Genomic DNA, 22,167 nt, shown 5'->3' with positions numbered 1-22,167 from the left:
TGGCAGGAAACTGGAAGCTCGGGTCATTTTTGCTGACAGACGTAGGTGTTCTGCAAAAGAGTCACCCGGTCTGCGTTTTGTCATCTCAGTGCAGAGGAGACAGGAGAGATTTACAAAAAGACATGAGGGGCAAATTTTTTACACGGTGTTTTGCGTGTGGAATGAATTTCCAGAGGAAGTGGTGGATGTGGGCACAGTTACAACATTTAACGATGTTCAGGTAAGTACATGAATAAGAAATGTTTGGAGGGATATGTGCTGGGAGCAGGCAGGTGGGACTAGTTTAGTGTGGGATTATTTTTGGTGTGGACTGGTTGGACCAAAGGATTTTTGTCCGTGCAGCGTGGTCCTTTTCTTGAAAAAAAAATTGTTTTCATAGTCTGTGTGGCGTATGTAAATGTTCTTATTTACTTCTAGATGTTTACTGAAGAGGGTTCTTAGTTTAAGTATTTCATCTCCTGTTCCTACTCCAGATCTAAATTCAGACTTTGTTTCATCATTCTCTGCCTCAAATGTCTTTATTTCTTTCTGTAATGGTCTCCAAGATGACTTTAGTAAGATGACTCCCTTAATTTATCATTCTAAAATTATTGCCCTCCATTGCTTTAGGTTCCATAGATAAGTGAATGTCTCAAGTCATGTAGAATGTGTTTTTACTGTATTTAGTTTATACTTTCTAATTGTATTTCTTCAAGGGTTTCTAGATGTTCTATTGTTGCATCATACATGCCTGGAGCTTTTCCTGAATTGGATTGTCAATTTCAAAATATTCTTTACCTCTGATCTAACATTTTGTCCATTTGCTTACCTTCATATCTTGAGGAATCCCACTTTGGATTATACAGCAATTCACAGAATCAGTCCATCCTTTTGCAAATGCAGGCTTTCAAGCAGTATCTTTTCATCTTTGGCTATTATGCATCCACTAGCTGTAATCCCTTTCTTTCAATCGGTCTCATATTTTACCTTCAGGTGTATTGTATCATTTTGTAACTTGTTTCCATCATGAATACTCCACCGTGTCTCTCTAGACCACCTAAATGTATTATTTTTAATTTTGGCATATTCTGGTCTGTTTCGTTTCTTTTCTCTCCCCTTTCTATTATTGTTGCCACCATCCACTCTTTCTGTTCCATTTTAGATAATCTTTCCTTTGCAGCATGTTATATTTTTCTGTTTGCTTTGTTTTATTGTTTTGAGAATTGTTTCAAGATTGAGAAATCAAAATATTTCTTTTTTTCACTTGAGTGAATGTATCTTGCATCGTCTTTTCCTTTTGTGATATTTTCAGTTTTGATTTATTTTTTGCCACAAGGAGGCAATGATCTGAATTCATTTAGTTGAGGGGCAGAAATGGGAAGGGGGTCAATATGGTAATTAGCAGGAGGCCTCCTTGCCCACATTTGACCTAATGCCATGAAACTTCATGGAATCCAGAGATGATGTTGAGAACTCCCAAGGCAATTCCTTCCTGACTGTATATCACTGTCGCCACCACTGCTGTGTCTGTCCTAGCAGTGGGACAGGATGGTGATGTCTGGGACATTGTCATATTTTTGGAGTCATGCATTACAAACAATATCAGGCTGTTCGACAAGTTTGCAAGACAGCTCTCCCAGTTTTGGCACTGGCCCCCAGATGATAAAGAGGAATTTGTAGGGTTGACAGAGCTGAGTTTCTGTTGTTGTTTCCAGTGCCTAGTGATTTGGTGCCACTTTAAAGTGGCAGCGGGAGTTTGTTGAGGGGGTAAACCTCATCAGACTGAAAAGTTGATAACTGTATATGGTAATGAAGACAGGAATTGCTGCTAAATCTGCAAGTAGGACTACATCTATGAAGAGAATAAGTTAACATTTTAAATTGGTGATCTTTACTCAGGGACATGTGCAAAAACTAGGACAGCCTGCTGAGCAGAGTGCCAAGGACAATTTGCAAGTGTAGGAATTCTGTGGACAGTCAGGAAGGAGATGCCAAATGGCAATAATAAATATGAATAATCAGTAATCAATTAGATCTAAAGAGCATTTCGCAAGCAAAGTAATAGGAAAGATTGCTGAGACCTGTTTGCTGTAATTCTTGTGCTGGGAGTGAATTCCAGGATGTTTCATATCTTCAATAGCCATGTGCAGGAATTGACTCCAGATTGATTTCAATTCCTTTATGGAATGTGGGCATCACTGGCTGGGCCAGCATTTATTGGCCATTCCTAAAGGCCCTGGAAAAGGTGGTTGTGAGCCACTGCCTTGAACAGTTGCAGCCCTTGTTTCGTAGAGATACCCACAGTGATGTTGGGTGGTTCCAGGACTTTGACTAGGAACCATGAAGGAAGAGTGATATACAGGATATGTGGCAGATCAAGTGTATTCAGGGCAATAAGTGGGTGGCTGCCCAGCAGTCTACGTGGAGGCAGAGAGTAAAGAAATTTTCCAACAATATTACGCTCAAGTGGCTTTTTGGTTGTTGGGTTTTTTGCTTCCTCTTCATCATTAGATATTATGAAAATAACACCAACAAAACTTTTTGTTTTGGGAGTGTAGTCATAGGCAAAAAAGAAAATTCTGCTCTAAGTAAACATACTAAGATATACTTCAATATTTCTGAGAAATTTCCCAAGAGAATAAAATGTAGGTTTCAATTTGAAACATTAGCATTGGTGGACAGAGGATGACATCTGTAGGAAGAGTTTGGGGTTTCAAAAGACTTTTAAAAAGTAGGGTTCACTCCTCGCAAATAAATGATATCTCTCGAGCTCTCTCCCGCTCTCACTATCATTCTGTCTCTCTCGGTCTCTCCCTCGCTCTCCCTTTCTCTAGCCCATGTGCTCCGAGACCTGTACCAGTTGAACAGGTTGCAGTTCAATAGGGCTGGGGTTAAAACTTTTGGCTGGGAGTTCTGTTGGTCCTGCCTTAGCCTTGTGTTAAGCATGGATATGGAATCTAGAAAATACATATAAAATGAGCAAGAATGGAAGACAAAGAAAAGAAGGTAGAGGATGAAGTTGTGATTCGTGGTATATACTTAAAGCAAGGACCCATTGAATAAATCTTGAGCATGGGCGCAGGCGCAGGCAGGCTATTATTGAAACATGACTAAGAGAATGGTAGGTAATGGGAACGCAATGTCCCTGGTTAAAGGATTTTCAATCAAGATTTTGTCTTAAACAAATGAAGTGTTGCAGTGACAACAAGGTGCAGGGCTGGATGAACACAGCAGGCCAAGCAGCATCATAGGAGCAGAGAGGCTGACGTTTCGGGCCTAGACCCTTCATCAGAAAAGTGTTGCAGTGTTTGTTTTAGGAACAATCACAGCTGTGATTGGTATACTGGAAGGCGTTTCAAATGAAGCCATGCAGGTTGAACTGAGAAACAAAAATACTGCTGGAAGTATGCTATTGTCCATATAGTACATGGAGTACAAATAGTCAATTGGAGATAGAAGAGCAAATGGGTAAGCCAAGTGCAGGAACAAAATATTGATTGTGATTACAACTACTCAATGTTAACTGCAAGTTCATGGTAAAGAGGGCACTTCTTAATATATTCTACAATGCTTTTTTGTAATCCACTGTATAGTAAGTCCAACAAAAGGGGTAGTTTGGGATTTAGTTTGAAAGAATGAATCTAGGGAGGTGGAAGATGTATCAGTGGGATGTAGTCATGATCATAGTTTGACTTTCATATGGAATCGGGCCGCAGAGAGCAGTCCATTAAGCACTGTGTATCAACAAAGAAAGGGACTTGTAGCTTTCAGAAATCAGTTTGAGCTCTACAGAAGCCATTGCTCCCTCAGAGCCTGCAACCCCCAAAAGTCTAGGTTTTTGATCGATCATTACCACTGGTCTCATTTTTTCTGACAGCAGGTGGTGGTGTTGGTCCTTCTGTAACCATTTGTACTTCCTCTGCATCCACTTTTTTTTGGTTTCTTCATTTGTAGTACTCCTTTTTGTCTTGATTATGGTGTCACCCTTTTGTCATTGAACCACGATTGGCTTCCACTGACCTTTTCCCTTTTGTTCTTTCTTTCTCCCACTCATTTGGCTCAGTTCAAAATTAGTCATTTCTCCAGATCTGACCAAAGGTCATTGACCTAAACCTTAACTGTTTCCCTCTGCAGAGATACTGCCAGAACTGTTTATTGTTTGCAGCCTTCACTGTTTACATTTCACTGAAATTTTTCCTTCAGATCACAGTTATGTACTTCAGCCTTTTTAACATTTGCCAGCCGTCAAAACATCTGCTTTGATTTTATTTTCTTTGACTGCCTTGAATGTTTTGATGTAACAAATATCAGCAGAAAAAGTTTTTGAAGTTACTGGAAAGTCTGCAATTGTTGCTTTATGGGTAGGATTGTCTGTAGTATTACTATTTTTTTTAAAATTCATTTTGAATCATTATTACAAGGCGCACAAATCATTTGAGCATTGTTGACCTTCTCCCCTCTTCCCCCACTTCAGCTGACCATCTCAAGCTTGTGGGATGTGGGCATAGCTGGCTGGCCAGCATTTCTTGCCCATCCCTAGTTGTCCTTGAGAAGATAGTGAGCTGCCTTCTTGTATGCTGCAGTCCATGTGCTGTAAGTAGACCCACATTGCCATTAGGGAGGGATTTCCAGAATTTTGACCCAGTGACACTGAAAGAACAGCAATATATTTCCAACGATGACGAGACCATGGTATCATATGACGTTACTGTCCTAGTCACATCGATAGACCTACCACTAGCAAGAGAAACACTGACAACACTACTAAAACAAGAACAAGACCCTAGTGACACCATCTCCACCGACAACATGCTGAAGCTACTGGGCCTATGCCTCACCACCCACTTCACTTTTAATGGCCAAATATATGAACAGATCAAAGGGATGCCCATGGGATCACCTATTTCCGGACTAATAGCTGAAGCAGTGATGCAGAGACTTGAAAGTATGGCCCTTCTGCTAATCCAACCAAAACTATGGGTACGCTACGTGGGCAACTCCTTTGTCATTATTAAACGGAGACACACGAATTAATAAACAACACCCTCACCGGGATCAGATTCACCAGAGAAGAGGAAAGGAACAAACAGCTCCCATTCCTGGACGTCAAGGTGGAACACAGGACAAATGGGGAATTCCTAACAAAGGTACACAGGAAAGCCACACACACTGACCAAGTACTGAATTTCAACAGCAACCACCCTAACACACACAAACGACATTGTGTGAGAACATTATTTAAACGGGCAACAACACACTACAGCAGCAAAGAGCTATGCCAAGAAGAAGAGTACCTCGTCCAAGTTTTCAAAGACAATGGATACCTGAAAAACTAGGTCCGAAGATGCCTATCACATGCATGACAACAGGAAGATACTACACGCCCCGACACACTCACCATGCTACCTTACATCAGGAACACATCCGAACTGACCCCAAGACTCCTATGACCACTGGGCATCAGAATAGCACACAAACCCACATCAACCCTACACCAGCTGCTCAACCGGGCCAAAGACCCACTGCCCACTATGGACGTCACCAATGTCAGATACAAGATTCCCTGCAGAGACTGTGACAAACACTACATTGGACAAGCAGGAAGGAAATTAACCACAAGGGTACGCGAACATCAGTTGGCGACAAAAAGACGCGACCAATACTCGCTCATCTCTATCCACGTTGGTAAGGAGAACCACCAATTCAATTGGGACAACACCAGGATCCTGGGACAGGCAAAGCAAAGACAAGCACAGGATTTCCTAGAAGCCTGGTACTCCACTAAGAAAGCCATTAATAAACACATAGAACTAGACCCCATATACACTCCACTGCGAAGGAAAACCAGAAGTGAGGTAATCCAGCTCAACGCTCACCAGAGTTTAAATAACAGGTGGGAAAACACACCAGTGCTTCATTGGAGGCTGCACTGATGATGTTACCCAGCAGGGTAATGGAACGTCTGCAGAACAATGAACCAGCTCGGTGAGCCAACCAACCACAACATCCACAACCCGAGCTACAAATATACTCTAAAATCTTAATATATTTCCAAGTAAAGATGGTGAGTGGCTTGGAGGGGAACTTGCAGATGGTGGTGTTCCTCTGTATCTGCTGACCTTGTCTTTCTAGATGGAAGTGGCCGTGGGTTTGGAAGGTGCTTTCTAAGGATCTTTTGAGTTTCTGTAGCATGTTGTAGATAGTGCATGCTGAATTTCATTTGCATTTTACAAACACGACCATCTTTTTCTCTTTACTTTCTTCTTTCCTCATTTCTTCTTTGTTTCTCGCTTGTTCTGTCTTCCTACCTCCCCTTTGCCCTTTTTCTTCTTTTTGAGTTTTTGGTTTGTCTCTTCCGTCTGATTTCCCACCCTGTTTGTCATTTATTCTCCTTCCCTCCACCAACAACTCTCCTCTCTCCTTCCCTCCACCAACAACTCTCCTCTCTCCTCTCCCTCCACCAACAACTCTCCTCTCTCCTCTCCCTCCACCAACAACTCTCCTCTCTCCTCTCCCTCCACCAACAACTCTCCTCTCTCCTCTCCCTCCACATTCTGTCTTTGATGACCCTGTTTTCTAATTGTAACTTTCTATCTTTCTCCTCCTACTGATCTTAACTTAAACACTGTATCTAAATATAATCTCATTCAAAGTGGAGAATGATGGAAATAAAAGATCACAAAACATTAGATGCACAATCTTTGACTGTATGAAAGACAGCCGCAGCAGTGTGTGATTGGGGGTTCCTAATGTGTACACCACAAAAAGCTAGTATCCAAGTTCAGTGAGTAATGGGGAGGGCCAATAGAACGTTGGCTTTTAATTTGAAGGGAATAGAGCATAAAAGTACGGAGGTTTAGATACAGCTATACAAGGCAGATTACAGCTGGATTACTGGGAACAATTTTGGGCCCCTTATCTAGGGAAGGATATACTATCATCAGAGGCAGTCCAGAAAAATTAATGTCCGGTATGGAGAGACTCCCAGCAGGAGTGATTGAATAGTTTGAGCCTGTACTCAATGGAGTTTAGAAGAATGAGGCAACCTTGTTGAAACACACTAGAATCTTAAAGGATTTGACTGGGTAGATGTGGAGAGATGGTTTCCCCACGTGGAGAGTTTAGAACCAGAGGCCATTATCTGTGTATGATTGTATATTTAAGGCAGAATTTCTTCTAAGGGTTGTGAATCTATGGAATTATTTAGAGAGCTGTTGAGGTTGGGTTTTTAAGCACGTTAAAGGCTAAGAAATCTTTTTAATCCATAAAGGAATCATAGGTTTTGGGAAAAGGCAGGAGAGTGTTGAGGATGATCAGATCTGCTACAATCTCCTTGAATGGTGGAGTAGACTCTGGACTGAAGAGCCTAGTTTGGCCCTCGTGTCTTAAGACCTTGTGTCTTTCTTGCTTTATAATTGGAATTGTCACAATTTATCGGTCTAGCAGAAGGAAGTGATACAAGGGCAGATCACCTTGTATTGTGTTTTTGTTCATCTTAAGGGATTGATATAGCCAGAGCTTGCTAGAAGTAACCTGCTGCTTCCCCTACGCAGCATCACATACTCCTACGTGCACAATATTGTTGGGGGTCACAAACCAATTATGGTTTTTTTGGGCTGAGCTGTCACCTTCAGTAGGAGATGGTGAGGGAGCAGTGAATGGGCAGAAGACCTTGTTCCTGTCCTCAATGGGTTCAATGCAGTAAGGGGAGGAAGTTATGCTTCATGTGCTGAGAAGACTGAAATGAAATGCAGTGGCTTAATAAAACTTGGTGAAAATATGGATTTGGTCTTGTTCTATAAATTCCACAGATGTGGGGCTCTTATGTAGTGGTAGTGTCCTACCTCTGAACTAGGAGATCTGGGTTCAGGTTCCACCTGATTCAGAGGTGTGCAATAACATCCGAGCTCGTTGAATAGATAATATCTAAAATTCCACTGATAACCCATAAACTTCACTGTACCAGCTCCAAGTTATTAAGATGTTGCAGGGAACAAGGGTTTGGAGTTATAAGGAAAACCTGGGACTTTTTTCACTGGAGTATAGGGTTGAGAGCTGACCTTAGAGGTTTATAAAATCATGAGGGGTATAGATAAGGTGAATGGTAGGTATCTTTTTCCTAAGGTGGGGGAATTCAAGACAAGGGAGCATATTTTTAAGATGAAAGGAGGAAGATTTAAAAAAGACATGGGGGCAATTTTATTTTACACAGAGGGTGGTTCATGTGTGGAATGAATGTCCAAAGGAAGTGGTGGATTTGGGTACAGTTATGTTTAAAGGACACTTGGATAAGTACATGAATAAGAAATGTTTGGAGAGATATGGGGCAAGTGGGACTAGTTTAGTTTGGGATTATGGTTGGCATGGGGACTGGTTGGACTGAAGGCTCTGTTTCTGTGCTGTGAGTCTGAGTCTGAGTCTGAGTCTGTGAATTGACCACTGTTTTCTATTTAATTTTTCTCAGCATTGGGCATTCAACAAGAATGAAATATTCTGTTGCAAGAAGTGGGGTATCTCTCTCCAGGCTTCCTCCAGTTCAATCTGTGAAACCATGTTCATCTTCTGTTTGTTTAATTTCTGTATGTTTGCATGTAGAAACTGCTCTGGCTTTTCTCCCAGCTGATAATGCTTTGCAAACATTTGTATGGAATTAATTTCTCCTGAGCTCTTTCATCTGTTTTCTAACAATTTGCATTCCAAAACATTGCACTCCATGATGTAATAAAGTTGAGTGATTCCTAAAGCTGTGCTATTTTCCACATTATTCTTTTGAAACTGTTTTAGTGTATCATTGTCATGTCTGACTGCACATGTACTCTAAAGATGCAGCTTTGCAGTTTTTAAAAAATTATTATTTCATGCAGTGTCACGGCTCAGCATCTGTCTGGCTCCGAGAGCCTGTATATTTTTATAGTCAGTAAACCACTTATCAACTAATGATTAGGAGCATCCCCTGCATTTGAGAGACTCACTAATACACCTCTAGAGGCTGAACACAGACTCTGCTGCCGAGCTGCAGACTGGAAGTTGTGCCTGTCACCTCATCCAGGGCAATTTGTCCACTGTGGCTTAGTTCACGGATTTGAGCTCCAAATCCGAGACATTTTCAGTGCATAATCTAGACCAATGGTTCAGGAATTGTGGTCTACAAGGTTTTACAGCTAGGCCAGACGCTGGTCCTAAATGTAAATTGCACAATGCCAAGTCCATATGAGGAAATGGGCCATCACTCCTGCTTTGTGCCTTTTTTTTGCAAAAATATACTTTAATCGTAATTATGTAAAAGACATTGCAAAATGATTCAAGTCAGACGTGGAAAGTTCAATAAATTTTCAAGATAGCGGTGGAGTGGGGGCTGAACCAGGGGCTCATCCACTTCTGTTGGCTTTCTTTCACTTTTTTCTTCCTGTTTTTGCTCTTCTTTTGCTTCCCTCAGCCCAGGAGCCATTAACTGAACTGTGATGAACTTGTCTTAATTTTACACTTTTTCTTTTTATGTATGACTTCTGACATTGATGTAGGCGCTGTGATGAGGCAACTTCATTGTATTTTTCACATAAAAGTACAATAAATTTGTATTGTATTCTAAAAGTATCACATTTCTAATTTGAACATTGCACTCTTAAGTGCCTCCATCCAATTGCAAAGTGAAACATTTACTAATTATGTCTGGAAGCTATGTCCATTCCAATGCAAGCTACAGAGGCTACTATACTCCCTTGGTATTTTTACGGCTGAAAGGCCTTTTAGTGGTTTTTTCCCCCACTGTGCCTGGTTACCCCAAGCATTTGTGTATCCCTCAACTGGGGTTCTGAGGATGGGTCACCAGACCAGAAACGTTAACTCTGATTGCTCTTCACAGATGCTGCCAGACCTACTGAGCTTTTTCAGCAACTTCTGTTTTTGTTTCTGATTTACAGCGTCTGCAGTTCTTTCGGTTTTTGTTTTTATGTAGTCCTGGACCTTGGAATGTGCAAGTTTGCAATACTCATTTGTGGTTAACTCTATGCCCTAGAAGATCATAAAGTTTCAGGTAAATCAAAGAGCATCTTTCACTTAGCTGATGGTCCTCCAGGTGCAGTGGATGTTGCAGATCCAGTTATTGGCTCCTGTGTCTGCAGTGCTAGTTGTCCTAAATGCAAGTAGCGGTACCACAGCTTGCTCTTGGCAAGATTCATGTTATTTGCTCCAGCATACAGATTTTTCATAGCCCAGTGTTAAATCCAAAGTTGAAACAGTTGAGTATGGAGCCTGACATGGGACTGAAACTTAGAACCAGCCATCACCTCATTGATGTCTCATCAATTATTTTTCCATTAATCATGATAGTATTATAGTGGGAAGTAAAAGTGAATGGATTAGTGATCTGTGGGATTTTTTGCATAACAAAATGGCATGTGGAATAAAACATTCAAGAACCACTGATCTCAGCTCATGTTCCCAGTGTGTTACTAAGGGAGTGCTGCACTGTCAGAGGAGCGTTGCCTCTCCGTTATGGTGAAATGCTGAGGCCCAGTCTGCCCTTGCAGATGGATATATTGAAGGGGAGCCCTCCTCTTGCCACTCCAGGATCCAGATTAAAATTTACCTCTCAAACAACATCACTGAGGAAAACGTATTTATCCGATCATTTGTCTTGTTCACGCTGCTGTAAAAAATCATACGTAGCATTTTTCACATTAAACAAGTAACTACTTCAAAATTTTTTATTGGTTATAGGAATTAGAAGCAGGAGTAGGTCATTTCAGCCCTTCAAGCCTGCTCTTCCATTAGAGACAAAAGGCTGTTCCTCTAGCTCCATGCCCCTTGATGCCTTAATAAAAGGCATCGAAACTAGGAAAATGTTAATTTTTTTTAACAATTGAGTGGTCACATGGTCACCATTAGGTTAGCTTTTTTATTTCAGATTTTTATTGAATTCAGATTTTAACAATTTGTCATGGTGGGATTTGAACCTCAAATATTAGGCTGGGGCTTTGGATTACAAAGCCAGTGTCATTACCAGTACAGCACCACCACCTCATTAAGTGCTCTGGGATTTTGTGGATGTGAAAGGGCCATACAAATGCAAGGCCCTCTTCTCCCCTGAGGTGCTTTATTGTATTTGTATCTCTTAATGATACAGTTCAATGTATAGTAGTTCATCAATGTTGTTACCACCACAGAATTTATATTTTTCCTAAATGGATTACTTTCTGGCATCCAATATTACAGTCAGTTTTTCAGCACAGTTATGGATTCAGAAACCTTGATGTGACAGCACTGCTTTTATTTTAAACAGTTACATCCACACTTGGTGAACATGTGCTCTTATGTGTTTTTGTATATGCTTATATGGAGGTGAGTGTGTGTTGATGCCCTCTACACTTCCCAGATCTTGTTTGGACGGGTTAAATCCTCCACCTCTTTGATACCAGTATGTTACTCTTGCCTTTGCCCACAGTAGACCAGAAGTCGTTGTTTCCTTCTCTTGCTTAAAACTTCCTTGCCCAAGCAAGGAATCCAAACAGAGCTGGAAAATGGCCAGGTTGCAGGTTTGCTCTGTGATTCTCAAGTGGTTAATTCTTTGTCCAGTGCACATTACAGCAAAACCAAACATGAGGGAGAAAACGAAGAAAGAAAATTCAAAAGAAATGACAACCTATTTTGCTTTTGATCTTTTGTTTTATTGAAAGACAAAATGGATGATACATTACGCTTCCCTTTCATGTAGAAGTCCCTTCGAAACTAGTTGTTTCACAGTAGTGCATCTTAAATTGTGTAAAATATTTCACTCTCATTTCTTTAGCATTAAACACAGACAATAAATACTGTACAAGAAACTCAATACAATAAGCTATTAAGTCCTTACATTATGCAAAGAATTCTTTAAACATTGAAACTCTCTGCAGCATTTTGTTTGCAACTAATCCTCGAGAACAGTGGGACACAACTTACAAATAACAACAGAATAAAAATGGAAAATCCAAAGTAAAGTGCCTCAGTTCTGGAGCAATAAAATTCTCAAGCGATACTCCAACAAGTCACACAGAGCCAAATTTATTTAATTAATAAAACCAAAAACTGTGGATACTGGAAATCTGAAACAGAAATTATTGGCAAGCTCTGCGGATCTGGCAGCATCTCTGGGAAGAAAGCAGAGCTAATGTTTTGAGTCTGGTGACTCTTCATCAAAACTGGGAAATACTGGTATTTATGCTGAAGGCCAAATGACTTCATTACTTCTGCCCTCTTAATTAATATCCTGCATTATTTGATGTGGTATATTTGGAAGTGAGCTCCGAAGAGAACCATTTAGGGAGGACGGGGAGCATCATAGCAGAGCCCGATCCTATCCTCTCCTAAGCCCTTCACCTGCTCATTTTTCATTACGTAGTGGGGGATCATGGACTGGGGCCAAGTGACTGTGCTTGATTTGCTCTTTCTTGAGCCCTTGTGTCTTTTACTGCCACCCTGCCCAGGACCAGGGATAGGTGCTGACTTGGGATCATAGTCAACATATTTTGGCCTCGTGTCCCAGTGCTGCACGTGCCAGAAACATCACTGTATTTGTAGACTGGCTTACATGATCATCAGGGGATCTCCATTGAGCAGGGGAAGCTCAGAGATAAATCCACAGCAATTATATTCATCTATCAGACCCATCTGCAGGTCCTGGAATCAGGTTCCATAATCTTGGAGACAAGGCATAACCTTGAGAGAAATCGCTCATAGGAGCAAGGCTCTTGTTGCTATTGGCAGTTGCAAATGGAGGGAAACCAACCATTTCCCTTCAGATATTATAGCAACTGAATGTGGGAATGTATTAAGGAGCACTGCAGAAGGGCTAGCAGAAGCATCAAAGAAAAGAAGTGTTTGCCAATTCCATAATACATGCTGCCTGAGATCAGAGTGTGAAATATTCCTATAAAGACCAACAGGGTTTAGAAAGATTCTGCACACTCCCTTTCCCTCCTCCCAGACATAAAGATTGCAACAGTGAGTTGAAAAGTACAGAACTATTGGAGGTCAGAGGACAACCTTTAGAATAAAATAGTGGCATGCAAGACCACAATTCATGTTAAGTGGAAAAATGAAAGTTAAATTCTGTATGAAATGGAGCTGAATTTTTTATAAATAGATATAAATAGAATCCCTTTAATTCTTTGGCTCACTTACACTTAAAATAATTAAAAATCCACTTAATACATCTTTAACTAAAGGCCTAATTCTCTCCCTTGGTCCACATGCATAGCCCTAAGACTGAATGTCAAAAATTGAAAATGGAGGATGACAGCAAAATCAAAACAGCTCTCAACATATTCTGATTGCTTCCTTTAATGTGACTTTTCCAGGAGAGATCAGATCATAATCCACAACTTCAATGTACCAAATCAAATCCACAAGCCTATAAATCAGAGTTTGGTGGAGGTAAGGATGCAATGTCAGATGTATCCATAACATTATGGCAGTTTTGATAGTAATTGAAGTATTGTCCTCAGGTGGCTCTGACCTTGAGGTGGTTCTGAGACTGGTGTGGAGATGAGTTCTGAATGCAGTGCTGGATGTAGCCAAATGAACAGTGACTTTTGCAATGTGATTTGCACAAGATGAAAGAATGATTATTCATTCACAGAAAGATAACAGAGTCAACACTATCACAATAACTGTCCCTTGGTTCCAAAGCTCAATTTACATAACTCATTGATACTTTAATATAATAGAAATGACTAAGATAGCAGCATTGTACACAAGGGGATAAAATGACAAGTACCAAGGTGTGAGAATCTAATTGAGGGGGTCTCAGATAAATTACATTTTGAATAATGGATGTTTGGGAATGAGTCATAAACTGGAATCAAGTTGAGTAGTTCATATGATTTATATATAGAAAAATAGATACCTGGGACTGATTTGCAGATTGGAATATAATTAAATGATTCAGATTCACATTAAGCAGTTTAGATGTGGGTTACAGACTGGAGAAATCAAGAAATTCAGATGGATTATATACAGAATAATGGATACGTGGGAATGAGTTACAGACCAGAATTTAATCAAAGTATTAAGATGGTTTATATACAGGGTAATGGATACCAATTTTTTTTTTAACAGCTGGAATCTAATCGAGGGGTTCAGATAATTTGCATGACAAATAATGGATACCTGGTAGTTGGTTACAGACTGGATTCAGTTGCCGTTCAAAATCAAGGAGTTCAGTTGAATTATATTGACAATCATGGATACAAGTTGCAGCTTGATCGACCATGTTGATACATGTTGACAGAAGCACGCTGACTTAGTCAACAGAGAATTCTCAGCCACTGTGGCAATAAGGTAATTTTTTTTGACAAGTTGAAAGTTCCCTAATATCCTTCATCCTCAGCCGCTTGAATAAAAATGCTAAACAGGGCAGAAATTTCTTACATTTGGGCCCAGTTTCATTAAAGCAAAATTTAAAACCAGCTCCTTTACCCAGAGAAATGGAATAATGACATATTGTCTATGACAGCAGCAGAGTTCTCCTGCTCTTCTTTAAATGCTACAGTGGAATGTTTTTTGTGCACTTGAAGGGGCAGGTGGAGCCTTGGCTTGCTGCAACACATGGAAGGTGCACCTCTGACAATTCTGTACTCACACTGCACTGACGTATCAGCTGTAATTATACCCTAGCGTTCTCAACTCGAGCTGGAGTGAACAATCTCCTGACTGAGAGGGGTCAGGTGAAGCTGTTAAACTGAAAATTCTGGTTTGCATCTATTGTGGAACCACAATCTGTGATTCAGTCTCCCTTTGTATTCAGGTATTTAAAAAAAAACACATGCTGAGCGTCATGCATTGTCTTCAAAATGGTGTATTTGTAATTGTCTCTTTGTAAGAAATGACTGACTGCACTGCCATGCACTTCAGGAAAGAATTTATTTTCCAGACTGAACCATTCTATCTGATCAGTCATACATCCTTGCAAAGGACTAATCTGCAGATTATGGTGGGGGTCAGAAAGGTGTGAATGGTCAGGTGACTTCAGGTATGCTGTAAAAAAAAATTGATTCTAATTACCGTTTCCCAGTTGAGAAGCCAGCCAGCCACTTTCTTCTCTGAACTGTAGCCATCCAATTGGGATTTACAATAGTGACTTGCAAACAATTAGAGAAATACTTGAAACAAAAACATTTGCCAAGCTATGGAATAAGAGTGGGGGAGTGTAACTAATTGGACAGTTCCACTTGTGATACAACACAATTGCTATGGGCTACATGACCTCCTTCTGTCCTTTATCATCTCACAATGCTTGATTGGAAAGACCTTTTATGTTTTAGAGGATTTAGGGAGCTCAATGCTTTTAAAGCATTTGAAACTGGAGGGTACAAAAATATTTCCTAATATTTCAAAGAGATGGGTTCAAAAGCAATAATTCCATTCCTTCACAAAGCCTGTTGATATACTGCGATAAAATTTTGAAGGGACATTTGAATGTAGAGACGGTCTATGCTCAATTCATGGAACAGACTCCATTGAGAGACGGTAAAAGAAGCTTAGATAGATTTCTTTCAGAAAATAATTTATGAAACGGTTAGTGAATAATTTGCAATGTGATATGGTGGTTGCACTGAAGAACAGATGAATATAGACTAATGATTTCCAAAGCTCTCCATCATTGGAGTTAGCCCCATTTTGTTTTGGGCTAATTTATACAGACTGCCACTGTTAAAGATTAAGGAATGAAAAGAACCTTAGGATGTCCCAAATGGTTAACAGTCAATGGCAAACAAAGTATCCATTGTTATTGTATACTGCAACTACCTGACTGGTAGAGATAACACCGTGTGGAGCTGGAGGAACAAAACAGGCCAGGAAGCATCAGAGGAATAGGAAAGTTGATGTTTCGGGTTGGGGCCCTTCTTCAGAAATGGGGAGGGGGAAGGGTGCTCTGAAATAAATAGGGAGATGGGGTGGGGCTGGGGAAGGTAGTGGGATGGTGATAGGTGAGGTAGGCAGTGGTCAGGATTGGTCAGTGAGGTGGGAGGAGCGAATAGGTGGGAGAGAAGATGGACAGGTTATGTCAGGTCAAGGAGGCGGGGATGAGAGGGAGGGTTAGTCATGGGATGAGGCCGGGGTGGGGAGATTTTGAAATTGATAAAGCCCACATTGAGAGCATTGGGTTGTAGGCTCCGAAGGTGGAATATGAGGTGCTGCTCATCCAGTTTGCGGGTGGTGTCATTGTGACACTGGAAGAGGCCCAGGATGGACATGTCGCCCAGGGAGTGGGAGGGGGAGTTGACATGGCCCTACCTGGCTGGTAGGAAGTAGGACAAGGTGACATTTGGTCTTTACTCATCTAGCAACTCCTATGCTCAGTGTCAAAGACAACAGATAGGAACACAGATCCTGAAAGATGCCTGCATTTCAGTACCACACTTCTTAAACTTCTAACTTGTCGACACATTCGTATTCATGCATCACCTGAGTTTTGAGAGCAAAATATTCTTTATGATCCATCCTTGGCTTGTATTTCATCTGCTTCCTTTTTGTATCCTTGCTTCATTTAAAATAAAATGTTTTGATCTTTTCTCCTTACAAGGCGGCCTGTATTTCTTTATATCGATTGAAAGTTGAGGAGACATGACAATGCCCTCAGTGCAGGACACCAGGACAAGGCAGAAAAGATATGAACTGCTGTCTTCCCAAAGCCTGGAATGTAGAAGCCTGTACATACAGGAAGGCAAAGGAGACTGATACTGGCAGGGAATCTAAACTATCAGTCCCAGGAAAAGACTGAATTCAAGCAGGAGACTGTGTGAATTCTCATTTAGCTGTCTGGTTTGTCACATCGAAAGCTGTGAACTCTTGTTTAAAGAGGTTTGGTTTCCTTAAAGCAGACATTAACTGAAAGGGAGTTCAAACAAATTCACTGTTTACTTTTGGGCCCTATTGCAGCAGTATTGGATTACACGGTGAAGCAAGACTGAAGACAGTGTATACAGCATATGTTAAAGTAATCTTCAAGCGCCTCCGTTAGCTCAAAGTGTAAACAGTGAGTTCCGATTTGAAACTAAGCCTGACTGAATTATCACAGATACAGAATCAGTCAACCTATGCAAAAGAAACATCAACAGAAGAATCGCATTTTTGTACCGCTGACCACAATTTCAGAACATCTGTGCTGTGTGAGTCTATAAATGTGTTTTGCAGCCAAAGAAATACTTTGAACTACTGGAATGCAAGAGATGTAACTGCCAATTTGCACTCAGGAAGCTCCCATTGATCATCATCAACCAGTGATGGCAATTCAATTTTCTGTATATTACCATCCACAATGACCCTTTGAACTCCCTACAACCTCCCACTTGTAGCCATCCACTTCGTCTTCAGATTTTGAGAGAATCCTGCGCTGATCAATTAGCTTTCTTCACCGCACACAAACCACAGAAAGGCAGGGGTCAATCAGAGAGGCGAAGATCACTGATGGTGCGTTGGATTTTTGTTTGGAAGGTGATCCGGAATGCCCAGGCTTTCCTTTGCCGTAGTGGGAAGTGGAACCGGGAAAAGCCGGAACCAGGAATTCTCAGAGTGAGTAAGAACAAGGTAGAGATCGAGGAGATTAAGAGAACGATCGAGGGCAAAAGAAAGGAGAGGGCAGAACGTGGGCAAAAACAGGCGAGGGAGAGAATGAGAGAGAGAGAGGGCAAGAGAGATGTAGCAAGGAGGAGTAAAAAAGAAAGTCTGAATTTGCTGGGCGTACTGAATAAGCCAGAGAATGAGGGGGTGGGGGCCAGAACCAGTGCGTTTCTCATTAACGCCCAGGGCCATAAAAGACGGCGACGACAGGATTTTAAAAATGCATTTCTTCTTCCTCCCGTGCACAATCATTTGATGGGTTGAAGCTAGTTTCTTCAGGTGAAAGAGTATGTGTAAGTTACTAATGTCAGAACCATTCCAGTGAAGTTTCTAACCACCTCACTGGCGTTGCCGACCAAACGTTGGCGAATGAGACGGAGGTGGGCTCGCGGCGGCGATCGCCATATTTTGAAATAAAATAAAAACGTCCTTTTTGTTTCCTCTCTCTCCATCCTCTGCCTGCCCTTGTTGTTTTCAGTACTCTTTCGCTTCCTTCAGCTGGGCCGCGAAGTCGTCTTCCAGAGGGTTCTCGGAGCAGTTGAGGCCGTTGTTGGGCGGCCTCACGGCGTTGTACCGGCTCCAGTCCCCTTTGCACAGTATCCATGGCAACACGTCCACCTTGTAGTGAAGCTCGGGCGAGAACTCCGTGCTGATCAGGTTCGGCGCCCCCGCTCCCTTGCCTCTCGTGATCAGCCGCATCTGGTCGTCATAGCAACAGTGCTGCGCCGCCAGGGTGGCACTGTCCAGGGACAGCATGGAGCGGATGCAGAACTTGGAGCTGGGTTTGTAGATGTCGAGGCGCTCCTTGGGCCCGCTCGCGTCCCGCCACCTGAAAAACCTGCCTTTGCCGTCTTCGCGGACGCTGACGACACTGTACACCGCTTCGGTCGGGTAGGTGCAAGGGCAGCTCGGTAAGTCGGCCAGCGCCTTCATGAGGTACTTCTTCAGGAATTCGCTCTTGCAGTTCAGCCATTTGTCGCAGCTGTCTACTTCTGGTTGGGTTTGGGTTTGGGAAAGGGAAACAGACAGAAAAAAAAATGTAAGGGCGCCGTAAAGAACGGGCTCGCATGGAGACAAACACAGAATGCCGGAGCAACTCAACAGTTCTGGAACAAAAACGGAAGTTGCTGGAAAAGCTCAGCAGGTCTGGCAGCATCTGTGACGATAAATCAGAGTGAACGTTTCAGGTCCGGTGACCCTTCCTTAGAATTCAATAAATATGGCAGTAAGTGTCGGGGGAGTGGGGGTGATGGAGATGGAGAGAGAAACAGCATTATTTGTTTCGAGTCTGGCACTCGAGGTCTCAACATTGAATGTAAGTTCAGAAACTTATCGCTTAATGTCTGTTCTCCATTTACTTACCTTTTCCCTTTTCCCCCATAGCTATGTAGTGTTTGTCAGAGAAAGGGTCCCAACTCGAAATGTCAACTTTCCTGCTCCTCTCATGCTGCCTGGTCTGCTGTACTCTTCCAGCTCCACACTGTGTTATCTCAATATGTAGTGTTTGTTTTGTTTACATTAGCAAATACTAATTCTCTCCCTATCACCTTAAATTACACCCTTTTTTACTTTTTTTTTCCACTGTTAACAACAACTTTTGACTTTCTGCATTGAACCTCCATACGTCAGCCTTCCTGCTCCTTCTCTGAATTTGTGGAAAGTATTGAAAAAAAAACTACTTTCCAAAACTTTTTGGTTCTGAAGAAGTTACACCACAGATTTAAAATGCTAACTCTGTTTTTCTCTCTCCACAGATACTGCCAGACCTACTGAGTTTCTCTAGCATTCTGTTTGTTTCAGATTTTCAGTATCAGCAGTGTTTTGTTATCATTCACATGGAAACAAGTTTCCTTGCTGGCATTTGGCAATATTGTTAATGCTTTAAGCACTGCAGTAAAATTAAATAGGTTGTGCATCATCCAACATTGATGCCAGAACAAAGTAAAAACATGGGACATTAAAAAAAAGCCAAACTAGCCTAGGGTGCTGTCTTCCTCACCTTGTTCAGTACTAAAATTCATAAGTCATAAATAAAATTACCCAAAAGTAGTCAGGAATACATCACGAATTCAGGAGAAATTCCTAACTCAGTGTTTAGAATATGGAATTCACTACCACATGGAAAACAGAGACAGATAACATGCATTTTATGGAAATATTTAAGGGTAAGTATATGAGGGAGAATGGAATAGAACGATGTGCTCATCAGATTAGATAAAAATGGGTGAGCAGAGGCTCATGTGGAGCAAATATCACCAACAATCTGTCCTGGTACACCCACATCAATGTTATAGTCAAGAAAGCACACCAACACCTCTACTTCCTCAGAAGGCTAAGAAAATTTAGCTTTTTCACAATGACTCCTACCAATTTCTACAGACGTACAATAGAAAGCATCCTAAAGCATATGGCAACTGCTCTGCCCAAGACTGCAAAAAATTAGAGTTGTGAAAACCAAACTTCCATCCATTGACTGTCTATACTTCCCACTGCCTTGGGAAAACAGCCAGCATAATTGCAGATTGCTCCCACCCTGGTTATACTCTTTTCCACCCTCTTCCATCGGGCAAAAGATACAAAAGTTTGACAACATGTAACAATAGATGCAAGAACAGCTCCTTTCCTGCTGTTATCAGACTTATGAACAGACCTCTCCTATTAGAGTTGATCTTTCTCTGCACCTGCTCTGTAACTCTAACACTATTCTGCATTCTGTTCTTTTACCCTGAAGTACTTGTGTAAGGTATGTTTTGTCTGCATAGCGCACAAAACAATACTTTTCACTGTATCTCAGTACATGTGACAACAATAAATCAAAGCATGCATGCAAACACTGACCAGTTGGGCCAGATGGTCTGCTTCTGTGAGGTGCATGTCTGTAACCAAGGTTTGCAGAGGCATGTGGTGTTCAGCTCTTTCAAATTTCTTTTTCCTTGACTACAAGGATTATCATATGGGTTTTATAATCCAATAATTCAATTTTCCAGAGTTGTACTTCTCTATAAAGAGTCTAATATCATGCCTTTTCTGATGAAGGGTCACTGGACCGGAAATGTTAATTCTGATTTCTCTCCATAGATGCTGTCAGAGCTGCTGAGCTTTTTCTAGCCATTTCTGTTTTTGTTTTCAGTATCACACCATTTATTCATTAAACCAGGAATGGAAATGATGCAAAGTCTAATAGCTATTCTGCCCGAGGCATCAAGAGATTGACTTCCCACGTCACCAACGAACTTGTGGCTGTTGGTCAACTTTTGTATGTTAGACAGATCAGCCAAGATCGCATTGAACGGTGAAATAAATTTGAGGGACTGAATGGTTTGTCTGCTCTTCTGATTCTTTGCACATTTCTAGACAAGTCAGCTGACATGTTCTCACATTAAAGGGTGAAGGAATTGAATTAGTTTCAATTAGTTAAGGGTTAAACTTTCAGTCATTAATGTAAATGTAAATGAGAACCACAGATGCACAAAGGCAGTTGAAAAGTATACGAGCTGCACTATCAGCAGAAAGAACCAGCCTTGGGAAAAGTACAGACAATGTCTGTAAAAATGTTGGAAACAACACGTAATAGCAGACAACTGAACAGAGAAGTGTAGGCATTGTAACTTGAATGTTGTAATGTTTTCTATTAATATTAGATTAATCTGTAATTGAGAGAGAGCTTTACATTTCACAGTGATAAGGCTAGCTGTCCACATATACGTATGAAATAAACAATCAATCAAATCTGATTTCCTGAGTTCTTTTATCAATTTTGAACTTATGACTGTTGATGAAACTTGGTATGTTAGATAGATCAGCCGAAATGTCATTGAATAGTGGAACAAACTCGAGGAGCTGTAGGTATGAGGCTGGAAAAGCAAAGCTAAGCAGGTCAGACAGCATCAGAGGAGCAGGAAAGTTAATGTTTCAGGCCGAAACCGTTTGTCAGGACTCCTAAAGGGTTTTGGCCCGAAATGTTGACTTTCCTGACAGATGCTGTCAGACCTACTGTGCTTTTCCAGCCTCACGCCTACAGACTCTGGCTTCCAGCATCTGCAGTCCTTATTGTCTCAAACTTGAGGGGCTGAATGGCCTCTCTTCTCTACCGATTGTTTCCATGTCCCAGTTAAGTCAACTGACATGTTCTCACATTAATGGATGTTGGTGTAGTGTACTCACCTGAGTCAAACAACTCTGTTCTATTTTCTTTCTCCCCCAGAGATTTTTTAGTTGCTGCATTCAGATCATCTTCCATCCCTTTAGGAAAATAATACAGCCAGGGTCAAATGGTGTGGCCCAACAAATGAACACGTTAGTGGAAGCAAGTGGAGTGAATTCAGATTTGAATACAAAATACCCTGAAAATTATTTTTGCTGCATTTTATTTTGTTCCATGGAAGAACAACTATGGACAGACAACAAATGCTAACTAGCGATCAATGCATACATCCTACGAGAGAACAAAATAAGCCCATCCAAATTCTAAGCTGAGATAACAAGGTGTAGAGCCGGATGAACACAGCAGGCCAAGCAGCATCATAGGAGCAGGAAGGCTGACGTTTCGGGCCTAGACCCTTCATCAGTTTTCTGATGAAGGGTCTAGGC

At 41.3% G+C, this 22,167-nt stretch overlaps 1 protein-coding gene across 1 annotated transcript in view; it reads right to left on the bottom strand.

Moving 5' to 3' along the window:
* Positions 1 to 16,181: 16,181 nt before the first annotated feature.
* The window catches only part of ism2a (isthmin 2a), a 50,406-nt gene continuing 44,420 nt past the window's right edge, over positions 16,182 to 22,167 (bottom strand). The window contains exons 4-5 of the mRNA XM_048600026.1: positions 21,742 to 21,819; positions 16,182 to 18,569 (exon numbers count right to left, since the gene is read on the bottom strand). Coding sequence (XP_048455983.1) covers positions 18,052 to 18,569; positions 21,742 to 21,819 — 596 coding nt within the window. The 3' untranslated portion in view covers positions 16,182 to 18,051. The remainder of the gene's footprint in view (positions 18,570 to 21,741; positions 21,820 to 22,167) is intronic.

This window comes from Rhincodon typus, chromosome 8 (genome assembly GCF_021869965.1).
Source record: "Rhincodon typus isolate 14 chromosome 8, sRhiTyp1.1, whole genome shotgun sequence".
NCBI lineage: Eukaryota > Metazoa > Chordata > Chondrichthyes > Orectolobiformes > Rhincodontidae > Rhincodon > Rhincodon typus.
Note: the sequence above shows the minus strand (reverse complement) of the source record. Positions and strands in the feature narration are given on the sequence as shown.